General features: G+C 39.6%; 1 protein-coding gene across 1 annotated transcript in view; it reads right to left on the reverse strand.

Moving 5' to 3' along the window:
• The window catches only part of tmem132e (transmembrane protein 132E), a 115,827-nt gene extending 91,802 nt beyond the window's left edge, over positions 1-24,025 (reverse strand). Inside the window, exons 1-2 of the mRNA XM_053331500.1 lie at positions 23,947-24,025; positions 22,327-23,287 (exon numbers count right to left, since the gene is read on the reverse strand). Coding sequence (XP_053187475.1) covers positions 22,327-23,287; positions 23,947-24,025 — 1,040 coding nt within the window. The remainder of the gene's footprint in view (positions 1-22,326; positions 23,288-23,946) is intronic.
• Between the last annotated feature and the right edge of the window lie 1,888 nt (positions 24,026-25,913).

Below are 25,913 nucleotides of genomic sequence, written 5' to 3' on the forward strand. Positions count from 1 at the left end.
AGCATTTTTCAGCTCATACCAACGCTCATCTAGTTTCACATTCATTTCACATTCATACACTTATGGCAAAGACATGCAAATGCCAACCTGCTCATCATTTACACACATACGCATAACAATGGAGCAGCCTTTGGGAGCAATTTAGTGTTCAGTATCGTTCTCAAGGACATTTCAACATGCAGACTATAGAGGAGCTGGGGATCGAACCACTGATCATCTGATTAGTGGTCGTCCCGCTCCACACCTCCTGAGTCACGGCCGCCCCTGCTGATAAGAAAATACAGAGTTCAATACAGGCTTTTTATTCATGGCTGCTTTAGTGCTCACAGAGCTGCTTGGTGTTGAAACGGCAGAATGAAAAGGTAAATAGGTGTGTCGGGCTTCTAGTTAATTTACTGATGGAAAGTCGTCCTCACTTTTACCACTAAACATTAGCTGGTTTGGCTTCAGCTCTCGCCTATTTGCCATGCTTCCTAAATGTCACTTCTCTTACATTTGGTTGTTATAGAAAATCGCTGAGGAAACTACACCACACCGAGTTCAATTCATGTGTTCATTACAGTTAGGCAAAAGGTAAAACAGAAACAATGGGAGCAAAAATGTAGATATAAGCATTCAGGTAGCGGTATACATCAGAAGATAGGTGACTTAGAGCATTAATTTATTATGTTACTACAGTGATAGGTGCTGCACATACTGTCAGTATAAAGCACTGTCAGACTTACTACTGTCACTCTCTATGGGTCTCTTAAAAGAAAACCTCATTGCATTCCCATAATGGGGACTTACTAGAGACAAATTGAAAGATGTCAAAAAGCAGTAGAGGCTGAGGTATGCTGACTTAAAGGTGAAGCTCCAAAGACAGAGGATGCTACATTACTCATAATGCAACTTGACAACGTCTTTCATCAGACTGCTTCAGAGCCACAAAAGACATGAAACAACTGTTTATGTAGAATCAGTAGCACTCCCCATGACTAGTTAACTGACTTTGACGTGTAAAATTGGTATAGTTCCTCATTAGGCATGGTTGTCATGGCTAATTGTATGACAAGCATGCTTAATGGAAAAAAAGTTGCTATACTAATTAACACTGTCAATGGTAATACAATAGAAAACATTAACACACAATTTTCTTTTATGATATTATATTAAACTGCAATATACAGTAAATCAAATATTTTCCCAATACTTTAATTCATAAAAAATGAATTATTTCAAATATCTTTTAAAAAGAAATATCTCAAGAAAGGTGTTTCACTGGTTTAGTTTGCAAACTGAAGCTGCCCCTTTGGGATCCAGCCAATGTTTTTATGAGTAACTTGAATCCTTTTCTTACATCGAGAAAAACAGACTTCACAGTAGATTCAAATATCATTATCAATTCCTTCTTTCATCTCCTCTAAATATCACATCTTGTCTCTATGAATGTGAAGCAGCCAAACAGCTTAACTTTTTTATGGTCTATTTTATACACACACACACACACAGACACACACATGAGCTCAAGCTGCAGCTGATTATCCACTTCACTCCGCAGAGGTGTCTTCCTTTATGGAGTCATGCTGGTGGCGACCCTAAAGCTCCAGAGTAGTTACTGCATAGGTGGCTACTGAAGACAGACCTAGCAAAGATTTTTAAGATGAGACTATAAATAAAAGAGTAGGTGGATACCTCGAGAGTGTGCTTTGTCACCAGATCTCATCCCAATTGAACACCTATGGGAGGTTTTCGGATCGACTTGTTAGACAGTTCTCTCCGCTGCCATCATCAAAACCACCAAATGAGAAAATATATTTTTGAAGAATGCTGTTCATCCCTCTGGTAGAGTTCAGAGACTGTAGAATCAATGGCGAAGGTGCATGGGAGCTGCTCTGGCGGCACATGGTGGTCGAATACCATACTAAAACAGTTTTTGTTGGTTTTTCCTTTATTTTGTAACTCCTATATATATCTCCCACTTGCCACTGAATTCAGATCAATCATATACAAACACTCTTATTGTTCATACTCATCCAACTCTCAAGTGAAGGCTTAAGGACCCTCCTACATTGATCTGTAGTCTCTATGTACACCCACTCCTTATCCTGCAGTACCTGATGACACAGATACAGATATGCTGTTTCTGTGGATATATGTGGATTTGCAAAAAGCATGCTCACATGGTTCATAATACAAATATTTGTGGCATGATGTCCAGCTTAGCACCAAGCATGTTATAAATCTCATACAGCAACTCTAGTCTGTCTTATGTAGGCACCGAAATGAAAACCACCTCAGGGAGATGAGAACAACAAGAGGCTTTTAAAACAGGAAACCCACTGGATGTACTGTCTTACTCCACTCATGGTTTAAAAGAAGAGTAGCTATCATGCATCTCTACGAGACACTCAGAGTTGAAATTGATATTGATCCTTCTACAGTATGTGACTCTGGGCAAGACACAGAGGAAGTGTGTTTCCAAAAGAAAAAAAAAACTACCTTTGAGATGTAGCAATTTTCACTTATTCTTAATTTTACATAACAGTTGTATTAGTAATGTGTGATATTCATTTAAGTTACAGTAGCTAGTACAACAAGTAGTTAAATGTGGGCTATACACAGGACAGCATTCATTGTTATAGGTAAGCATAGGTAATCCTCGTGTGGTGTATGGGTATGGGTGTGTGTGTGTGTGTGTGTGTGTGTGTGTGTGTGTGTGTGTGTGTGTGTGTGTGTTTATGTAATATGCACATAAGATTTGTGAATTATACAAAATAAAGTGTTTCTACAACCTCACACTTGGCTTTTGCAGAAAGGAAAACAGGGCCAAACCTGCCTCATTATTCATGTCAGTTTCATCCCAAACTAAATTAATGTGAATGTGTTGGAATGTTGCTGTTAAAATAAATGATTTGTCAGTCTGGCTCTAGTGTCAAAACAACCGTATAGTGTGTTTTCTGCTATGTGAGAGAGAAGAGGAGGCGATTACGGGATAGATTAGAGGAGATGAGAAGAGATGGGAAAATGGTAGATGGTAAAGGTAAATGGTTGAGGAAAACAGATGTGATGAAGGGTAGACTGGTAAAGAGTGATGAGCAGTAAGATGATATATCAAAAAAACCTTTTTAGTTTTGGACAGTCTTTGCTACTGGTGGAGTGTAAGTAATTTGGGCTGATAAATGTGTATTTCTGTGTGTGTGTGTGTGTGTCTGTGTGTGTTTGTGTGTTTGGGAGAGCAACACGGACAGAGGGAGTGAAACATGACCATGCTTTTCAAAGAAATACCTCACAGAATGTCCCTTTAAATATCGGATTCAATAACTCAAGAATAATTTGTTCATTTACTAAAAAAAGTGAGCATATGTCCACTCTCATAAGCAACTTTTTACCTCACTTTTTGCTGACTTTGGACAAAGTATCGAATTTTTAATTATTAATACATCGCCACGGTGAACACAAAGTCAATCAATCGAGGTAGAGAAGCATGTTGACTCGCATAAACTGAAGGATGGTGACCTAAGACCATTTACTATTTTGTAGCTGATGCTGCTTTCTATTCCAACAGTAAATATCTTCCAATGGTCAGTGTGAGTGCCTCCTTTGCGGATTCAAGGCCACATCCAGATAGCTCATAAACAAACATGGTGGATGGATAAAATATCACGCAGGCTGGAGTTTCTGGATTTTAATCTTTCTGTATAATTTCTCATCTACAGTCATAGAAAATTCAGTGAGCTCCTGAATTCTAAACCAAAAGGATCCCAGAGGCAGAAAAACTAAGTTGCAATTGCTGGAGCAGAGGCAAAGTGGATGTAATTGTAACTGACCCTGATGATGGGAGAGATTGCTTGTCATTAAACCGTAAAATACCAGCCAGGGTAGGAGATAATAAATCTCAGGCAAGGAATGTGAAACTCAGCAAAATCAGCCAAGGCCAGGAATGTAACAGTTTGGGGTTAGTGAAGTACCGAGCCTGAATTTCAATAGTGTCTGTCCCCCCTAACGTCCAACAGATACACGCCTAAAAACACTTGTGTAAGAACACATGCGTGAACACACGTAGAGTTAAGAGTGGATCTGTTCCTCGCTCGATTATGTGTGCATAAAGCATGTCGATATTAACAGTGACAGTGACAGCGACAGTAACAGCGAGCCACCTCACCCCTTCAAAGCATGAAAAGATGAGAGCACTGAGCTGGAAGAACATCCCAACACCATCGCCCATCATCAAAGTCAAGGCCAATTTTAAGGTCTACGTTCCATCGAGTATTCACCAGCAGCTTATGAGGCTTTTCGGCTGGTGGGGTCGACATTTACTTTTCACACAACAAGCTGTATTTTTGCTATTCAGCTGTAGCGTGCGAAAATAGAACATCATATTCTTATGTGTACCAGGACCTCTATCAAAGTCAAGTTCAGATCTCCTTTTCCCTCTCACTCCTACGAAGCACAGCCGAGGTGAAAGCAGCGACAGATAAAACTGGATGCCTTGTTTCCTGGCAGCGAGCCACGCTCCACATATGGCACAAATATTGGACACGTTCATTGTTCACCTGGACACTTATGTGTAAGGTGTTCTGCGTCAGTGAATGATGCTACAGTAATGCAACACACTGCTACAGGCATTTTAACGCATGAAAGGGCTATGACTGTTGTCTCCAGACTACATGAAAGGGTGATGTAGTGCTGTTGTTTGTTGAAAAAGTAAGACTATTTTTAGCTGAGAGTGTAGTAGTGTTAACCCCCCCACCCCCCCCCCCACACACACACACACATTAAATGTGCATGTTCCACAGCTATTCATTTGGTTTCATGAATTACAATGAGCCGAGTGTCGTTCAGTTAGTGTGATTCGGTGGCCGTTGAGACATTTTCTGCTGAACTATTGTCTGCAGAAGTGCATCAATGTTAAATAAATGTTTGTTAATGAATGTTAAACTGAGTGGGAGACACGTTTGTGAGCGTTGCGTGCTGTGAATCAGGAGCAGCAGTTTGTGTCACTTGAAAAAGCTGAGCATTTATCACAACAAACTAATAGTAAAGCTTTACATTTACGCTCTTAAAAACCCCACTAAAAAGTCAGATTGCTAAAAGGTAGATGTGGGCTTTGGATCTTTGCACAAGAAAATGTGTTCAGTCTATTTCAGCTGGAATAAGAGTTGCAAAAATCACTTAGTAAAGCTAGGGCAGGGTATCATTTGAAACCCATTTGGTTTGTGCTGCTGTGCACCATTAAAGTTATGATATACAGTGATTTGTAAGTGCTGACATCTCTATTTGTTGACTCTTATCATTTGGAAATGACCAATACTTTTGCCAATATGATAAGCTGAAGAGAATTTTGGCAGTGACACCAAAAGCATACTTTTTAAAAATACATGAACATAAACTTTAGGGAATTAAAACGATTTTCCTACAAATTTAATTTCATGCAAGAAGCCAACATGTTGTCTAAACACAAGCAGTAGTATAAGAACTTTGCCTCTAAGCTAGTCTAAAACAGGCAAATGTATGATTTAAATGAATAAATATCTCATTAAAGAATAAGTTAACAAGACGAACATCTGTCAACACCTTCAGTGCCATTTTTTATCATTAGTAGGCCTATACCAAATAGATGTGAATCAGTCATAGTTAGCTCATAATATACAGGAAAGCTAACAAACTAGCTTTAACTAGACACAAAATCAAGATGGATCAGTGTTGAGGTGATTGGTTCCAAGGTAATTCAGCAGAGAGGAGACATTGTTCTCACCTTATTTTATCCCAATTTGTCATTTGCAGCTGACAGGTGTATTTCCACATAGAAAATCTTGCCCAGTGAAGCTTCAACTCTGTATAACATGATCAGTGGTAGATACAGAGGGCCCAGGTGTTTGAGCTTGGTAAACACAAACTATTCCTCTCGCCTTCCTCAACACACCAGATAACACAGACCCCCCGAGGGAGGCAGTACACAACCGCCACGACACCGAGAGGTGGGCAGCGAGGGTGTTAGGGATCTGTTGTCAGTTCCAATTGGCTTGGTCTCCCACATCGAGCCTCTCTGAGGTCCACTAAGGGAGACGAGTAGAACACCTGCCTGGTTGGGGACAGATAGGGAGGCAAACTGAGAGCTGAGTTGCCTTCACATACTCAGCCTCACTGCCACCTCGGTCTGCTGGTTTCATTAGACTTCAATTAACTGCAGCAAATGATAAGGGGGGCATTGATGCTGCTTAACAAGTTAATGCACATGCTGTGTACTTAAGAGTGCTTCAGTTAGAGTAATAGATGATGCTGGTTTTGCACTTTGTCTTTTACGTAGATGCAGCACTAAGTCATTATATTTGGCCTACTTTAAATCATAGGAAACTTCTGTGTCACCGATCATGTTCCCTAATACTCAGTTGTGACAGTAGACGAGGAACAAAATGGCATTTGTTGCACAAAAGGGCTCTGTGATGTTCTGGGCAGTGAGAGCTGGCTGAATTACTACATAAGCCATTCACTGTGGCTGAGAGAGAACATGAGCTGAAGTCAAACAATCCACCGCCACTCGCTATGAATTCAATTCCAATGTCTATGTCTATCTCAGGTTTCAGACGGAGAGCATAATTAACCCCCCTTCTGGTGACATGTAGCAATTTCCTTAAGTAAATGAAGCACTAATATTCTGAACAAATGCATACAGACACCTTTCTAGGCTTAGCGTTGTTGCCTGGTAACTGTTTTATAAAATAACGGTAAATCCTGATTTGATCTGGAGGCGATATATATATATATATATCTGAATTTATAATCCCACATCATCGGATCACACGAAAACAAAATGATCCCCTTTTAAATCTTTGTTGATCCAATGCTAAATAATCTATATGGAATTACTAAAGATTTTAAACAGATGTTGAAAACCCCTTTAGGAAAATGGTACTTTTAGAGTGGTTCTGTATTTGCGTGGTATTTAAATGTGTTTAGAGTAAACACAGACTGAAGTATACTTGGGGAAAAAGAAATGTCACCATTTTAGGCTTGGTTAATACACTTACTAAATTGTTGTGTTCTTGTATTTCAAAATTAATCCTTGAGCATTTAATTCTTTGCAGTCTACAAACACTATGGTTTAAAAGTAAAAAAGCTCCTCATTTGATTCATCCTCCTTTATGCTGTTATACTCAGCTTTTTTGACTCTCTCTATCATGTTGGCTCGGTTACACAGCAGACCTAGCTAAAAATATCTTTTCTGAAAGGAGTATCAGTCGCTCTCGTGCCAACTGGATGATTTTCTTGTCAAAATGATTTTGCACTGCAAAAAATATGACTCATTCTGATCTTCAAACCTGGTTCTCAAAGGATTAAAGGGTTGATGTGAATACAGTTACGCTATCAGCTTTCCAAAGCAGTGGCAGGTTCTGTGTAAGTGAATGACAAATCAGGTTGCGTGTGAGGGGAATAGAGTGGAGTCGAGGGCGGGGGATCATGACAGAAGAATGTTTCCCAAGAGGAATTTATGGAATATCACATTTCATAATTACTGCCATTACATAGATTTTCTATCAATTATGAAACGTTTAGGATTGATACATGCGCCTGATGATGAAATGCACCTGCTGTTAACATGTATGTAGTTAGTTAGTGGAAATACAGGCCTTTAGGATAATTGCTCCTCTCACAGGAAATGGTGAAAGAGAAGATGGGACTGAAAGTCTCAATTTAATAGATTACAATAAATAGATTACAGTGTAATAGATATATAATAAATAGATTACATGTTTAGATGGCATATAAGTAGGTTTACTCTTGATTCATATTGGCTTACATGTGTCATACAACTTTTTATAAACGGACAGTATACTTACACACTTTTGATGCAGGCGTTGGTTTGCTATATTAGTATGCTTGTTACATGGGGTTATGTTTCAGCAGTTGATCGACAAAGTTTTGCTTTTGTGCTGTTAAGTTCGTGTAACTATTAAAAATGATCTTAAGTGACCTACTGAGAACCATACATTTCAAAGCTGTGTGATATTTATAAGAATCTAAACCTCAACATGACCTCATAATAAAATAATGAATAGAGATTGAAACGTAACTTTTACTGAAGCTGTTCCCGTGTAGGTTTGAAAGGCATGCTACAGCAAATGCTGTACAGAACATGGAGTCAGTAAATTGTGGTACATATAACCTACTGTATCTTGTTAGGTATTGATTACTTAAATAAGCATCAATGCAGGATGTGGTGTCCAGGTGAAAATAATGGACAACGTGGAGAACAAATTTACTTTATCTAATAGCAAAAGCACAGAACAAAGGGAAGCTGCTTACATTGTTATATCCAGTTTTTGTGTTTGTTGTTTAATCTACAATCAGATTTTCAGTTTATCTCTTTTTTTTAAATTTGATTATTTGTAGAAAGTTCCTCATGTATGATGAAACTATGATTGAAAGCTGATTTTGAACGAAACTGCTGACTGACAGGAACCATATTTGAAGTGACCCCATACATGACATGAGCCAGTCTATCAGAGGTTTTCTGTGATCATGGTAGTAGTAGTAATTATCTTGATATTTACTCAGAAGATGTCTACAGTAGAACATTATACTCATCAAGCAATGAAGGTATGGGGGCGCACGTGCATATAGATTAATTAAGCTGTCTATTGTTGTTGTTTATTGATTTTTAAAAAACACGTTTTCTCAGTTTTCTCTTGTGTTAATTGCTTTAATATGCAAGAAGACCTTTCCATGTTTCACATCTTGGGTAGGAGTCATTCATTTCATGTAGCCTCCACTCTGTGGGCTGTGACAGTGATTATTGTGGTCCTTAACTGTTGCTTTGTGGGTGGGTAGAGAACTAATGGAGGCTATTTTGATGATGAAGTAATTAAAAAAAAAAAAATCTAATCTAACTGCAGTCAGTACAAATACTAAGTTGTTAAAAGTTCCAATGGCAACTTTCTTACCAATCACTCACAGCCACTGAAAGGAGGTGAGGGTGAGAGTGATATTAGACATAAAACATGATGTACAGGAGCAAGTGCAGGTCAAAGTTGTTGTGCCTCCCAAGATCTTAGCAATGAAGTTAATAAGTATGATGAGACAAAACTGCAAAAACAAACTCTACGCCTTTGTGGGGCGGTGGGGATGGAAAGGAGTTTTCCTTCAAGAACAAAAAAATTAGAGAAAAGCCTTCAAGCCTGAGCCTGAAATAACAACACTTATCTGTCTCACTTGGTCCCACTGCTGCAGGATGCTTTCTAGTGCTACAACAAGAAGAATTGCTTTCTTAAACAAAACACTTCCCACAGAGGAATAAACACAGACAACCACACTCCTTAAAACCCCAAGCACCGAGGAGAATTATGTTTCTTGGATATATTACCAATCCGCTTCATATACACTACTTTAAAAATTTAAACTTTCATGTATGCTCATTTGAGCTGGGTCAATTCAGTGCTATACCAAATGATTTTAAGAGGCACTGCCCACTTTCTTTTCAATGTAGAAGAAAGAAAAACTGAATGTGAGGGGTTCATGACTTGGCACAGAGCTGTGAGGCTGGAGTGCTAAACAGCCATTAAAGAGCCAGGGAGGGCACAGCAAATGGCCATAACAAATCTGTCCTAGTTTGCTTGGAGGCATCAGTTTTGAGGAGTGTGCTCAAAATTATTCTAATTAAAATCAGTCTAACATAACAACCTCCCAACAGCGGGAACCTCCACTCTGGAGCCCACTCCTCCCCCGAGAAGAACAAAGAAATAAGATGAAAGAAAAAGGTTTCACACATGGTGGTATGAAGAGAAGAGCCGGGGATCACTGTGTGGGGGGTTAGTATTCAGGTGGGTGGGGGTGCAGCCAGCATGCAGCCTGGGATGCTATCAGACAATTCCTACACATAATACTGACCACATATAAATGCAATTTCTATTTGTTATGCGTCACCCCGCCGTTGTTAAAGAGGTACAGTAGCAATAGCCAGAGGCCAAAAGCATCACACTGTGGAACTCCCTTTGAACTCCCTTTAACCCCCTCCACTACAGCATACATTATGTTTACAAAAGAAAATTGTTCCCATTGGAAAAAAGGCACTTATTATCTTGGCATAGCTTCTTAGCCTTGAGGTTGGATGGTATGTAAACTGGGTCAAAGGCTATTTCAAAAAAGCGGTTAATTTGATTTATAATATACTTAAATTGGGCACTACATGCTTTTTGTGATTTCCTTTCATTCTTATACTGTTATGATATGGGATGTGTATGTTAGGTATATAGCAAAAGTGAGCTCTGAATACTCTGTTAGCAATGTTTCCTCTTCCTCCCCGTGATGACCAGAAACGACCATCTGTTCTATTGTCATTGTTACTGAGGTTGTTTTTTTTATCATATATTTTGGATTGGATTTTAGCTAGAACTGAGGAGCTTCATAAAGTGCTAGTATGAGATAAATAATCTGTTTTTGTTGTGGTGTAAATCATGCAAATATATTCCAGCCATGGGGACCTTCTTTGCAAGGCTGCATGCCATTGTAAAATTTTCATTACAACTCTCTAATGCAGGTTTCATGGGAATATTGACACTAAAAAAGAGGCTTACCTGTAAAGGTTGAGAAGCATTGACTTACTGTATTGTTAAGTCCTGTTGTAATATTTAGCTTCTATTGATACATAATAATGTGCAAATTCAAACGTGGTTTCCAAGTTGTGAAATAAAGAACTACTAACTTGGAGAATAACAGCCTACATATGACTGAGAAAGCACCAGGCTGTATATGCATCCCAATTATGTGCATACTGTATGTATATGACCACATGGTGAGCTGTCACAGAGAGTGTATGGAAATAACAGTACATCACTGCAACCCACAGCTCCTGCAGCCCAACAGTGTAATGATATTTATCCTTGTCTGGCATTTCTTGCAACAGAGGCCTGGCCGATCTTTCAGCTGCGGGTTAAGGCCACTTGGGAAATATTGTAGAGTGATACTTGGAATCTAGCCGTGTCCTGGCCAGTCAAAGGTTACACCGCCTGTGTCAGTTCCTAGATAATAATTGTAGATCATCATTTAGAATTCACCTTAAAAAAGACTTCAACTGTCTATGTGCCAACTGGATGTCCACATTTCTGGGCCGAAAGACAACTTGAGAAAAATTCCACCAGGCAAAAAGTAATTGACTTTTTCCATTTCTGTGATATGGTGAAAACAAGCTGAAGGAACATTTCAGGCAATATGACTGTTCTTATGATTGCATGCCAAAATACTTGAACACAATACTACAGTATATTGGCAGGCAGGGAGTACCATACATTGACTTAAAAAGCTCTCTGCCCCTCGAGTACATCACTGCAGATGCTAGAATGAATATCGCCTGTTTCAAATGGAAATGTGGTGGGAGTAAAAACGTGACTGGGAATATCATGCAAATTGTGCCACAAGAAGGGAGTGAGAAGGGAAACCAATTCATGCATTTACAATCATTAGATTAGTAGTCCTGGATGGTGGCCATATTTTATGAATATGTATTAACCCATTCGTGACTTCATCTAAATTTCTTCTATTGAGATTGGCCAGCTTCCCTTGTGCTCACAATGAATTATCCTACCCATTATTCATTTACCATTACCGCCATTATGCTGCATAATAGGAAGAGAACTTCTGCCAAGGTGGATTTTTGTCGGCTTGGAAGAACATGGCTCTGGCTTCAAGAGGCCGCCATAAATAAAGCCTTATGACCAGCTTCTGTTTCATTCCTTCTCAGCATTGTTGTAACTCCAAACCATCTAGTGTTTACAGTGAATACAAGGTTGTGACTTCATAACGCATCACAAATGGTCCGTGTTAACATATTGGACAGCTTAAAATTACATGGGACCTTTTGTTCTTTTTGGATCAATACAAAGTAAAAGCTGAAACTTTGTTCTCCTCGTCAAATAACCCCCTCAATTAATTTATATCCCAATATGTTTCACAACTGTATATGATCCAAAAGAATCTTACTCTCAACAATCCCGAAAATAGTGCATCTCTTGATCTTTGTGTACAGGATTTGTTCAACTTTGCAAATAATAGCTGCAACGAATGCTCACTCAAGACAGAGAGAACATCATTAAAATCAAAAAGTTAGCTGTGGGGGGAAGATGCAACGTCTCCACACCACTGCCCCCTTTGAAACTGGAGCCTACTGAGCAGTACAATTCTTCACGCTGGGTAGAGCCATGTCTATTACTACAGACTGGCTCGGCAAATCTCTTGGCAGGCATCATAAAAAAAAAGAAGACAGAGGGAGGGAGGGAGGAAGGGAGAGATAGTAATAAAACCTCACCAATTTCTGTCTGTGACAACATAAAAAAGGGAGGGACAGGTAAATGGAGTCTGCCTGCAGTGGAAAATATGGCTTATCTTAGTCTTGTCCCCTAAACCCCTAAAGGTTTTGAAGATAACCACATAAGGCTATGTGTGTTGGAGGAGGGCTGCTTTGTGCAAGTAGAAAATGATCTAATAGAGAAGGAAGAGGGACAGAAATTTGATACTGACTGAGAAATATGATAACCTCTCGGGACAGATGCCCCACCACCTGCCTATCAAGCTACACATCTTCCCATCGTCTGATATTCCACATTGCATTTCCCTCATGGAATGTCATCCAATCATAAGCCGAAATCTGCTATTAGATAAAAAAAAAAGCAACAGAGAGTGAGCACATTCTGCCTCTCGTTTATTTCTTGAATAAAGTTATGCAACATCCATTTCATAGCTGTGTCAAAAAAAAAAAGCAGAGACTTCCTTAAACTCAATAACTGATTACAGCACATTGAGCAGCACTGTCTGCAGCTAGAAACTTCTTGATGAATTAATCAGTTTCTCCCAGACGCGTGGGGTAATTTGGTCCACTCTTCATGCAGAACTGCTGTTAATCAGGGACATTTGTGGCTTTCTGAGTATTAAGAGCTCATTTAATTTTTTTTTTTTTTTTTTTTTTTTAAGTTCATCTTTTGACTCATCTGCCCATAGAGACTTGCTCCAAATGTGCTTTCTGGTAAACTTGACATGAGTATTCATATGACAGTATCTATCCTTCTATACTCTGCCATGAATCCCATTTTTTATCATGTGAGTTTCTTTGGCTCCAGAATGAAAGTGACAACATTTCTGCTGATACTTAAATGTATTAATACATTTTCTTATGACTTTCTGGGTGAGATGCTCTTGGGAGATATTTTGGTAAGATTGGCATTTCAGAGATGACTTAACACCTCATGTCTCAACATTATTAAAGCATTAGGAGACAACATTTTGTTCCTGGTTGAATCATGATCTGCTCCGATGGTCAAGATAAATTAACCTTCAATTTGTATCTGTCGTAAAGATTTGTAACTTTGTTCCTTTATTTCCTCAGATTGTATCCTGATAATTTTCATTATGATGATAAGGGCCGTGTGTTATCAGAATTAAAGTACATCAGAAAACGGTGGCATGAATTGGGTCAGAAATATGCACAGAATGTCATTGTGGACAAGTTGTTATTTCATTTGTTCTTGTTTTCAACACATGTAAGATGCTCCCTTTCTTCTGGAGTCACACACTATAATTAAGATGTCTCATAAAATCATCATTTTCCCTACATTGTCATCTCTGCCACCATCATCAGGACTATTCAAGACAAAAAGATCAAAGATTACACGGACTGAACAGTGCATTGGTCGTTATTCCTGGTGAGATGTCAACGTATTTCACACCTTCAGTTGCAGCACAGCCAAAACACATTTTCTAGGAAGCCATCCCTGAGCATAAAAACCTGTCCAGCTGAAAACATAGAATTTGTTTTGGAAAGAGAACAAACACGTCTTGGTGACAAAAATGAATTTACAAAGATGAAACAGTTAACATAAGCATGTGCAGTCAAATGAAAAACTAAATTTTTACACCTGACAACTGCTCGTTTCATTACCTGGCAAACATTGGAAATAAGGAGCTCTGAGCTTCTGTCAATTGTCTCTCAGGGTCTCTCTAAAACTAACACAGTCTGCAGGGGATCTGGCAACATTCAAATATGAATTGGAGAAAAAAAAGCTGAAAAAAGCAGTGAAAATCCTTGGGTCTGTTTGTGTTTATCCATCTGTCAAGACACAGATATTTGAACAACTTACTTCCAAAAAGCATGAGACCTTTGTGAGCATATCAATGAGCTACTACTATATATAGAAAACCCTATCAGGGGGTACAGCAAATTGAAGCAAAGAAGTCGATATAATGAAATGAGTGTTAAATGAAGGTTTTCATGCTTCAGTGGCTGAAAGACTACCGCTATCATTAGACCAATGCACCTGAATGGACAAAATAATGCTGCACGTGTCTGCGAGGCGGAAATTTCATTGCCAAGATTATCTCTGGATGAAAGTGATTAAAAACCAAATAGATGCAAAAAAAACCAAGCAGAGGGGTTTGACTGAACAGCACACCCGGTAGTATTTCTACATCATATTAATTAATTTAAAAGGATTAATGAAAGCCATTTACACTACAAAAAAAGCCTTCACAGTGATACTTAGCAGTGGGAATAGATGATAGGGATGAAACTGCAATTTTCTCCCAAAACATACGGTTCTCAAATCATATGACCTATGGTGAGAAAAAAAAAAAAAACATATGTGAAATTATTTTCACACAAAGCCTAAGCACATCACAAAGGTCCAGCACAATTAACGCCGTCAACGAGTTCATTCAAGTTTGATTAAGTGGTTAATGGGGGGAAAAGAGCTCTGATTATGCTCTCTTCTGCAGCACTTCTTCACAACATTTTTGATGTCATTATTACCCATTTTCCTATTGTGTAGCTTGATATTTGGTTTCTTTTGAAGAGGTTAATGAATAAGAGCTGAAGTATACGTGACTGGTCATGGTAAAAGAAATGCAGAAATGTATGTGCCCCGATGAAAATGTGATACTAAGATGAGAATGATCCCTCCTGGCTGACTATGTTCACAAATGTGAGTAATATAACAAGGCTGCACTGACATGAATATGCAGACACAGCATGTGTAAATGCCTAATGGGTTTACAGCTGTATACTTGACCCAGATGAACTTACTGGGTTTGGGTTGAGTTAAACAGAATGTCTAACTTAATTGGGTATACTTGGGTCACTGTTTGTTTGTCTCAGTAAAAACTAAAAAGGCATTCACACAAAACCAGCCTAACACTTTGCTGACATGCTGAGCACACCAAAAAGCCCTCAAAAGATATGGGTTTAAATTAAAAATCTCTCAAGCGGATAAACCTAAACAATGTTACTCAGCTTGCCTATTCAAGGTTAGAAAAGCGCTGAATTACTTTAGTGGTAGCCAAGCTCTGGAATAAACTTACAAAAATATCTGCATTTCACCTGGCATGCAGAGCTGACTCAGGAAACTTTCTTTAGGCATTAAAAAACTAACTTGAACGGAAAACAGCCAGTTTCATTAAAATCTTGGCACATACAGTGTATCCCACTTTTGTGATATGTGCCAAAGGCCTTAAAGAGGAGATCCACATACATTAAAGTTTGTGATGGTAAATACTTTCTACTCTTGTCCTCGACCTTCAATAACTTCCGAGACAATAAGTAAAAGAAAGGAAGAAGGAAAAAAAAGAAAGGAAGAAAGGCATAGAGGCAGTAATATTAGTGGTGCAGTCAAATGTGGCCTGCATGGAGAAGCTCCTTTTTATTTCATCATTGTGAAAGTGGAAGCATTTTAAGGCGAGCAAACACTCTCCTGACCTCCTCCTCTTTTATCGGAGATGAGTGCTGATAAACAGCAGTTCTTCATGTCACCCAATGTGTCCTGACAAGACGGCCCGTGGCAGTGGCATCACTTCCCGAGTCATACGATCTGAACGCATGCACACTTCACGGAGAGAGGTGCTGACATTTCCCATCAAAGCATCGGGAAAAGATGAGCCGACACTGACAGCAACAATGAGATGTGGGACACGCAGCGGAGAGAGACCGCAGAGCTGGCAGGAAACAGAGGCTGAGGTCAGGAAGTTGCTGTGTTCGCTATGAGGCGCAAGCTACCATCTAGCTGCCGGGGGGATGAAGCCACTACTGCTGAATGTGGGTCACTCTCCCTGGCATCCACTGCGCCTTCTCTCCTCAAGCCTTTATTTGGAGCCAGGGCATTTGAATACTGCATGTTGTACCCAAGGCTCTGACGTACTACACTGTTTCCAAGATGTCTTGTACCATGCACATAGATGAGCATAATATAAATATAGTTCATGTCTGAGTACTTCAACGAAAACCCTGTTTACTTCAGCAAAAATCTTAATGAGTCACCAAAATCTAAATTGGCAGCTCATCACTGACTAAATTGCATGCAGTGACCTAGCTGCTGTGTAAAGCCTTATTCAGGTTAAGCTATTTACATGAACCTTTGATATCCAGCAACTTGAGTATCCATATGAATGAGCACAATGTTTCTGGCTGCCTACCAGCTGCAGCTCTTTGGCACAGCGAGGTTAGTTCTAGTAAAAGTTGAAATAATTATCATTTCATTACCAATGATGGTAGTTAGTGTCTGTTTTTGTAAGTGCGTTGAAATAAAAATGTACTTATAACCTGACTATGATGTTCACAGATGGCACCCTATAACTGATACAGGGGTGAAAGCGCATGTTGTGCCACATGGTGAGCCAACACATATGCTTTACCCAGTAACTTTTTAATGATCTGACAGATTGTAAAGCAGCAGACATTGCAGTTTTGGCTCATTAAAATGAACTTCTGTGTCACTGTATGTGTATGAGCTCCAAGGAAAAGCCTTATGTTCGACCACTCAGTCTTTATGAAGAGGTCTTTCTATGACCCGTTACAACAGGTTTCCTCCCATGTACCCTGCTGGGCCTCTAGCCATTCAGAAAGCTTTTGACAATAAATGAGGAGACACTGGGAGGTTAAAGTGCATTGGGAGACAAATTTTAGTAAATGCATCTGTAGAACTGATGCTCAGTGATGAGAAATGACTGTATAGGCATTTGAATAATTTATTGGCCAAAGCTTTATATTTTGTGGGGAAATTGTTTACTTGTCCTTGAGGCTGACAGAGAGCCCCAAGAGCTTGGAGTGACAGCAGAATAAAAAAGATAAGCTTATATTTTGGAGATTTAGTGAGATTTTAGAGCTTTTTCTTTATTATTGTCTGAGTGTTTCTATTCGAGATCAGAATATGGAGTTGTAGGGGTGAAATATTGTTTGACCAGCTTTGAAACTCAACATTACAGCCATCATTTTACGACTCCATGAAGGTGCATTAATAGACTTTTTTTTAATCAGTTGGTGGCAAGGAAAATTTGCAGTGGGGTTTATCAGAGCTTTATGTTGAAAGCTGCTGCCTACTGCAGGTGAAAATAAGGCTAATGAGAGCTGACTTCATGGGCTGGAAAACAAAAAACAATGGACTAAAAGAGGGCCTGAGATCAGTCTGTGAATTCATCACTACCAATAAAGTATGTAGTTATAGTAGTGATTTTTAAAAAATGAATTAAAAAAAGATTAGTGGAGCTTTAGAAAACCACTCGTGAACCAGTATCTAAAGTTGGTTTCATAATGACAATATTCCCTAGATAACTTCAACCACTGCTCATGATTTTACACAGAGCTTGAAGCAATTTACCACCAAAAATCATAGTTCAGTGTAAATGGTATACTGTACTGTTGGATACTTGATATTTCACCAGCTATTTTAGTGTTAGCCATGCAGTTAAAAACTCCAATGCCATTTTCTTTTGGCACTACATTACTCGAGGATCACATAATTAGTTTATCCAGTGCTGTGACACAATATTTTCTTGAAATGTATTCCAAACCAACCATAAATGCATTATGAAATACATCACTTTCTATCCACCACCAGACTTTTCCTGTAAAATAACTACATGACGAAAGGTGGAGTAGATTTCATCAGCTGGGCATTGATGGAATCACTGTTGTGTTTGCATAGAAATCTGTGACGGAGACTAAGACAAATATGTATTTACAATGTGTGGAAATACTACAGATGATTAAAGACTTTTAAAATGCAACGGAAACTCATCCAGAAATGCAATATCAGTCTGCTCCATGACAAACACAGCATGCTAGATAACATTAGATACAGCCAGCCACACATATTATTATTGTATTGCCATAGTAACCAAGTTTGTCACACCTCTACCTCTCTTCTTACTGCACGACATGCACTCATGCAGGTGCAAACAGGCTACAGGAAACAAGGGCAGATTCCACAAATGACCAAGTTCTGTCCCTTGACTTCCCAGCATGCCATCATCGACAACAACAAGTCAACGATCTTCAAAGCTGGATGACTGAAAAGGAGTAAAATTGAAAGGAACGACAGAGTCAAAGGGGTAGTCAAAGGAGGAAGAGAAAGCCTTCTGATGCATCTTTAAAAACTAGGTTTTCTTCTCCCTGTCCCATCTCTTTTTTAACTCTCCTGTTTTATCACTCCTCATTTGCATCCCTGCAAGGGGCCCAGAGAGTCAGCCTGCTTAAGAATTGCAGTGGTGTATAGATGCCAGCATGGTCAGCTAAATGTTTCAAGAGGCAGGGGATATGACAAAGCCTCCCCCTCGTACTACAAAGCCTTGCTGTAACTTTGTCACACCATGTCCTGACTGAGAGACTCCCACAGACACTCTTCTCCCTGACTTAATGAAACTATTTTGTAATCTAGATTTCTGATGAAGGAGTACATCAGTCAGGCAGAGACTCACTTCTACTGTATGTACTACTTTATGAGAATAGAATACCATGACTGACACTAGATCAGGCATTTTTACAGAGGGGGAGTGTTGGGGAGTGTAAATACTGCTCTGGCGGCGTAAAGACAAATGCTTGGGATTCCTGGGGGTTGGGACTTTGATAATGGATGGTTAACACTCTAGTCTGGCTACAAGAAGTGACCTTTAAGTATACACACAAAACCCAACTCCAGAAGAATTCTTTAATACATTCATTTTAGATTTCAGCAAACCTCATGACCCTACTGATGCCCTGAATGTGTTGCTTACTTTCTTCACATACTACTGCTGTGGACACAATGGCGGGTTCAACAAGTAAATCAACAAGTGGCAAATGGGCCTTTAGTGTGGCCTTTAGTTAAGCTTTTCAGAATAAGAGTTACAGTGGCTGCTTAAGTTGTAACTCTGTGGAACAAAACTCCTCTTGGATCTTAGAACAGCAAACTTCCTAAAGACCTATAGTATCTTTTTCAATTTGGACTACCTTTATTGTTATCTATTTTAACGTTTTATCATGCTGCGATCAAACTTTCTTACTAATTGTTGTAATTTACTTTCATTTTTGGCCTAACTTTGTTTTTGAGCTTATTTTGTGAAGCACTTTGGGCTCCATTGTTGCATGAAATGTGCTATACAAATTAAGTCATTATTTTAATTTTGTTGTTTTGTTAAGGCCTTAATTCTTCCAATGAATGCATTCTGATGTCTATTATTTGCAAAAAACAAAGTGCTGTTGGCATTATTATCACATCACTCCACAGTCAAGACGTCTGACTCATTTTGTTGATTATATACAAGTCCTTGGTACCAGTAAACTCTGTGAATTACTCTGGCATTTAAAAGATCTTATGTAATAAATGTTTCATACCAAATCATTAGTTTTGTTTTTACAGTAGACAATTGTGTTTTTACAGTGACACTGATCTTTGAATTTCACTTTGTAAGATACTATAATTTTTTTTTTCTACAAAGTATTGCTTGAACCCATTCCTATTTTTTTGGATGGTAACACAAAGACTCATCATTGTTCAGTGCATGTTTTTGTGTAAAGTGCTGAGGCCAAAGGAATAGTAGAAAATTAAACCTAACCAGAGTGAATGTATAGGTGGACTCTGTATTCACAAATGCATCATTAAGCTTTTATGAAGTTGTTTTTAGAGTTTAATCATGGGCTAAGAGAGATAATTACTACAAATGTTATTTTAAATGTTGACTGGAGAAGCTCATTATTGCCAACATTTAGAAAAAACAGCACCGTTGTATCTAAAGAAATGTAATTTCAGTCATATGTGTACATGTTGAGTTATGACATATGCTTTTGAACAGGTTACATTCACAAAAAGTGAATGGATGCTTGTTACCTAATTTGATTTACTATTAATGTGCTATTTCTTAAGTGAGATTTCCTTTTTTTTTGTAGTGATTAATGAGTTACATAATCTGTAAATCTCTAAATTTAGGTACAGTATGTAAGAGATTCTGTTAAGATTACAACAATCATATTTATAGTGTGATTCATCAGTGGTCCTGAGTCACGTTTCCAGCTGCCTTCATGCCTATAACCACAAAAAAAACTACCTCCCTCAATGTTTGTCAAGAGCAAATAATCTTTTATTCTTTAACCCGGAATATTATGTTGACATCTGAGGTCGGAAAATAAATGCAGAGACGGGAGAACAGAGCTGAGCCTTATGTTTCCTCAGTCATTGGCATAGTTCATTTTTGCCTTGGGGCCACCCAGCAGGGTATTCCGGCCCTGGAGATACTCCAGTATACAGATATATTCAATCAATGTGCAGTGTATCGATTAAACCATAAAAATGGAAGCAAATTAAACTATATTGGTATTAACTAGTTCTAAACGCATAGTAAACACATAGTAAATCTAACTAAAACACCTGAGAAGATACATATTATCTCTAGGTGCTTGTACCCAGATTCAATTCTATTCTATCTGCTAATAAAATTAAGAAATGTATAATGCTCTGGCACATATGAGTATGATTTCCTATCTAAATTCAAAAGAGGTCAAAACTCAAGCAACATTTATGGTTACAAGAACAAGGTCTGTGTGTTGTGTCATCTTTCCACTGTCGACACCATCACCCATATGAAGGCCACAAGCTGAAACATGTTGGTGTCATAATAAAGATGCTTCTTGGAAGTAGTAGGTAAAGTCCCTACTCCCATAAACATCCAATCATTCCTTTTATTTCAGGTGTTCAATTTAACCCATTGAATGCTATTTTACAGTTCATAATGGTGATGAAGATGTTATAGAATTTGATGTTATGCTCAAAGATTTAAACTGCAGTTTAAAAAGTTTCATACATTACCAATTTTTTGGCATATCTTAACTTTGACTGGCAGGTAAAACATTTAAAATGAACAAAGGCTGTTGGACAGTATGTAGATATAGGTATCATTAGTGTGTGTTCAACATCTGTGCAAAAAATGATGAAAACTAAATTATGCTAATATTGGCGCCCACATTGTGGATTCAGTTTGTTCTCTGCTACAGTAATACTGCATGAGCATGAAATACCATGGGGCACTGTAGGAGGGCATTTCAATATGTGATCCACAACCATTACCTGGTCAAACAGCAGAGACCTTGTGCTTTTATACACAAACTGCTTTGAGCAGCAGTTCACTGCAAATTATTCATACAGTCCTGTCCAGAGAGAAAAAGGCATCTCTGGATGTTAAGCCACCACTTCAAAAAGGTGAACCTGTAGTGCTGCTACATTTTAACCCTGTCTTATTCTCTTTACCTTACATGACTGTAATTACTGCTGGCACATGACTTGGCTCGGTAAAGGAGAAATTAATGAGAAGGATGAAATATGTGATTACATGCTCATTTGGCTGTTTAGACCTAAAATGAGAGTAAATGGCATTGCAACTCACATGGATGAAAGACCAAGACAGAGATTATTGCATAGCACGGATTACATAATGTTGGCCACACTTACATGCACACCGTGATCTCATGCTATCACAAAAATGCTGCAATTAATTTTGAGGTCATGTAAAAACCTTTATCTAATTATGCTGTTTTGAATTAGTCTGATTATGAAGCCTGTAATGAAGACATTCAGTGCCATGATAATTGTTCCATTAATGGAGGGCTATTTGGACAAGAAAATCCTACATGTCTTATAAGCCTGTCTAATGGGGACTTCACAAGATGCATGCATTCACACTGCATAGATTTGTTTACATGCCTTACTTACGACATGCTTTGTCTTACTGCCTTAAGTCTAAACCTTGGACAAATTGCAGACTATTACATGTGAGCGTAATTATAAAGGGAGACATAAGCCTACAATTTATGAAAGGGAGGAAATTACTTATGTTGGCTACGGTCTACTGGGAAGTATGCAACTAATCTATTCATAAATAATTATTTTGTACATGATTGCATCTAAGAGGGGAAATTCACAGACTGAGCTGCTGCTTTGCATGTAAACAGGTACATGTGTGAAAGCAAACACATTCAAATGTGACATTCAGGGTGGAAACAGAAAGGATCTGGAAGGAATCAGACCACAGCAACTATGTCATCAGATTACACTTTCAAGGACTTACTTGAGGGTGAATTGTTCAACAGTGGAGTTTGGCATCAAGTACAGGAAGATTTTGAGGGTCTCTCCAGGCTTAAGGGGCTTCTCAGGCAGCCTGAGGAACATGTTCTTGTCTAACTGCTTGTCCACCAGCAGCTGCTCTTGACTGGCCTGGTATAGGCTGATGCTTCCGATGCGCAGCAGGGGGTGCTGTGACAGAGGTTCTCCCCTGGAAACACCACCAGCCCTGTGACCTGAACCCTCACTGCACTCCCCCTCCAGATTAGGCTCATGGAGTGTGTAGTAGAGTTCAGCCTGCAAGGTCTCACTTGTTAGCCCATCCAAGAGCCCATCACTGGAGCCTTTCCTGCGACCCAGTGGAGCCACGTTGGTGTTAAACCAGGATGGAGGCAGATCCAGCTGGGCCAAGCACTGCGCCAAGTTGCCTTTCATGCGACAGGAGGTTTTAATTTCACGGACATCTCGAAAGGCGTGCAGTCGGACGCAGGGCAGCTTGTCCTGAGCCTTGAAGTCATCCCAGTCCCGGCCAGCAATGTAGAAAAACACCTGGACAGTGGGGTTGTTGGAGAAGACCCGCGCCTGGACAATGAAGGCTCGCACTTTCCAGTTGACTGTCAGCTGGCCGGGAATATCCAGTGGACTGGTTGGCTGAAGCAACTCCTTGGACAGGGCCTGGTCCCGGGCAAAAGGCCCAAAGCTTATGTTAATGGCAGGGAGGTCTTTTGTCTGGAAAACCACGAAACTCTCAGAGCGCTGCAGCGGGTGTCCAGTGCTGGGACTGCTCCTACTGCTGCCGCCAACTGTTTGTCCTGTGATCTGGGCCTCCCGCAGAAAGAAAGCCAGCTGTGCATTGGACATTTTGAAGTTGGCGGGTAGGTACACATTGGGTGGCAAAGGACTGGCCGTCATCGCGGAGGAACTGAGGAGGGCATCTGAGCTGGTTGGGGAGATTTCACCTGCAAGAGCTGTGAAAAGAAGAAGGAGAAGAAAGAGGTTAAACTTTTAAATAGTTTCTCTATTGATTTTTATCACTACCTTTGACAGGAATAAAAATAAATAAGAGTTACTAAGTGTGTCCAAGAAAAAGAGGCAAAGACGAGGGGTCAATGGAATTAAAGAATAAATGGAGGTATAAGCAGGAAATCATAGAGGTCTGCTCTTCTCAGTCTCAGCACAAGGGCAGATGTGAGGAAGTCAACATACACTATTCAGATGATAACTGGTCAATACATGTCAAGCATCCAGAGCACCTGCTATCCAAAGAGAAATGTTCACAGTAATGAGGTGCAATGCAAGTGATAGTTTTCTAAGACGTAACAAACAAGCAGTATTTGTCTCTTCACCAATCCGAACTGGAACACATACACACCCAAAACTCTTTCAAATCTATAAAAAAAAATGACCAAAATGCAAAAATCAGAAATAGAAACAAATATAAAAATAGGAAAAGTGAGAAAAAAAATCATATTTGTGTTTGTATTTGAACACTTGTACATTGTTATTCAATGTACTTCACTGCACTTGTTGAGAAAAACAAGTCAACATAGTTTAACAACTAAGTAACTACACTGAAATTTAAATAGGGCAAAATCATCACAGAACAAACAGAATAAATGTGACATACTTATCAAAATTACCCAGAGCTGAGTACAAAAACATAGTTGCCTGTCCCCATGGTCCAAATCATAGATTAAAAGTCCCATATTCCAAATAGTTTTATCATTGAAATTGCATCCTTTAAATCTGGAAAAATGAGGATCTTTTTTTTTTTAATTCCCAAAAAGGAAAGCTTCTTCAAAAGGTTGTGTTACACAGTGGGTACTCCACAGAAGTTTGGATCCTCTTTTGGTTCTTTGTCATGTATTGCAAAAGAAGAATAAATGAGGATGAAAAAAGAAAAAAACAGCAATACACTCCGGCAGTTCTTCACTTGGTCATGTTCTTGTTGCTCCCTATAAAGGTTCCACCGAGCTTCTTGAACTTGTGCTTGTCTAATTCTCCGTGGCTTAGGTCTTGGTTTAAGAGTAGTTCAGACCCACGCAGCAGCTCTTTCAATCCCAGACTGAGCATGGCTCCAGGACAGACTCTGATAGACAGGCAGAGCCTCCTCCCGGTTGGTGGGCTGTACGGGAACTATAGACAAAGCCTTTGACACCGCCCCATCTTGCCACACCTAGTCTCTAGTCTATAATCACCATTTTAGCTCGCGGTCAGAGCTAAGACACACAGCCCTCAGAGAACTCGACTTAAACCACACACACACACACACAGACACACACCGACACACACATGGAGGCGAAAGAAATAACACTCTCCAGCTCGATTCATCCTCTCCCTCTGGACGTGTTCAGGCAGACTCATATGTGTGTGCATGGAAGTGTGTGTATAGGGGCTGGGAGTGTGTGTGTGTGAGTGTGTGTGTGTGTGTGTGAGAGAGTTGGGGCGGGGGGTGGATGTATTGCTTGAATGCCTCCAGGCAGAGCGAGCGAGAGTAAGAGAGTGAGAGGGAGAAGGGGAGAGGGAGGGATTAGGTAAAGATTATTGATGAATTAGCCTAGCTCTCCTTCCCTTCATCTCCTCCTTCTCCTTCTTTCCCTCCTCCTCCTCCTCCTCCTCCCCATCCCCACATTTCGTCTACTTTAGCCCCATGAGAAATCCATGAGAATGAGGGGATGCCGGTTGGAGGGGGAGGGGTATCTGGACTGCCTCACTGCTTTACTCACATGTGCCTGGAATTCCCATAATAAAAGAGAGAGAGGGATCCGTGGATGTGTGTGTGTGTGTGTGTGTGTGGATGTGTGTGTGTGTGGGCCCCATAAACTGAATGGCAAACAGTGGGGGCAACAAAAGATGAAGCCATAGCCCGCGGAAACATCCCGCACTTACAAATGAGCAGTCGTAGCTATAGTGAAGACCGGAGGAACTACAATGATAAGAGAAGCTACTTAGAGGCTGTCTAGTCTTTATCAACCAAAAGCTCTCTACCTCACAGGAATGTGTGTGTGTGTGTGTGTGTGTGTGTGTGTGTGTTTAGAAAAAAAGAGCTGCTGCTGCCTTGATCAACAGTTAAGCGACACATATTCACAGCAATCCACAAACTTCCTTAAGGGTTCTTCTATCAGAGACCCATATGCTCCATCTTACTGCATCAAAACGCACAGCCACAATTCAGATCTGCCACCATTACTGTATATTTTAGTGGTCACATGACAACGTTATAAAATGATGGAAGTGTGTGACCAATTCTAGCCTCAGGAAAGAGAATATGCATAGTCGGTATATAGGAATATATACCTAATATCCCTGCCAATGTTAATATTAAGGAGGCGTGTTTTCTTTTCTTTTTTTAAAAAGACATTGGGACAGTATTACCCACTGCTTCGCTCAATCTATCTCTCTATGTCTAGAGGCAGCAGTCGCCTAGAGCTCTGAGAAACCTTGAATCCTCAGACCTGCTGGGACTTTTAAAAGTAAATGTAAAACGCTGCTTCCTGCCACCGCAACTAATGTCGTGGTGGCCTTGAGCAGGGCACTTGAAGGAATGTGTCTCAATGTTTTCCGTGAGCACCTGCTGCTGGTCAAACAGCCCAA

This window comes from Scomber japonicus, chromosome 13, assembly GCF_027409825.1.
Source record: "Scomber japonicus isolate fScoJap1 chromosome 13, fScoJap1.pri, whole genome shotgun sequence".
Classification (NCBI taxonomy): domain Eukaryota; kingdom Metazoa; phylum Chordata; class Actinopteri; order Scombriformes; family Scombridae; genus Scomber; species Scomber japonicus.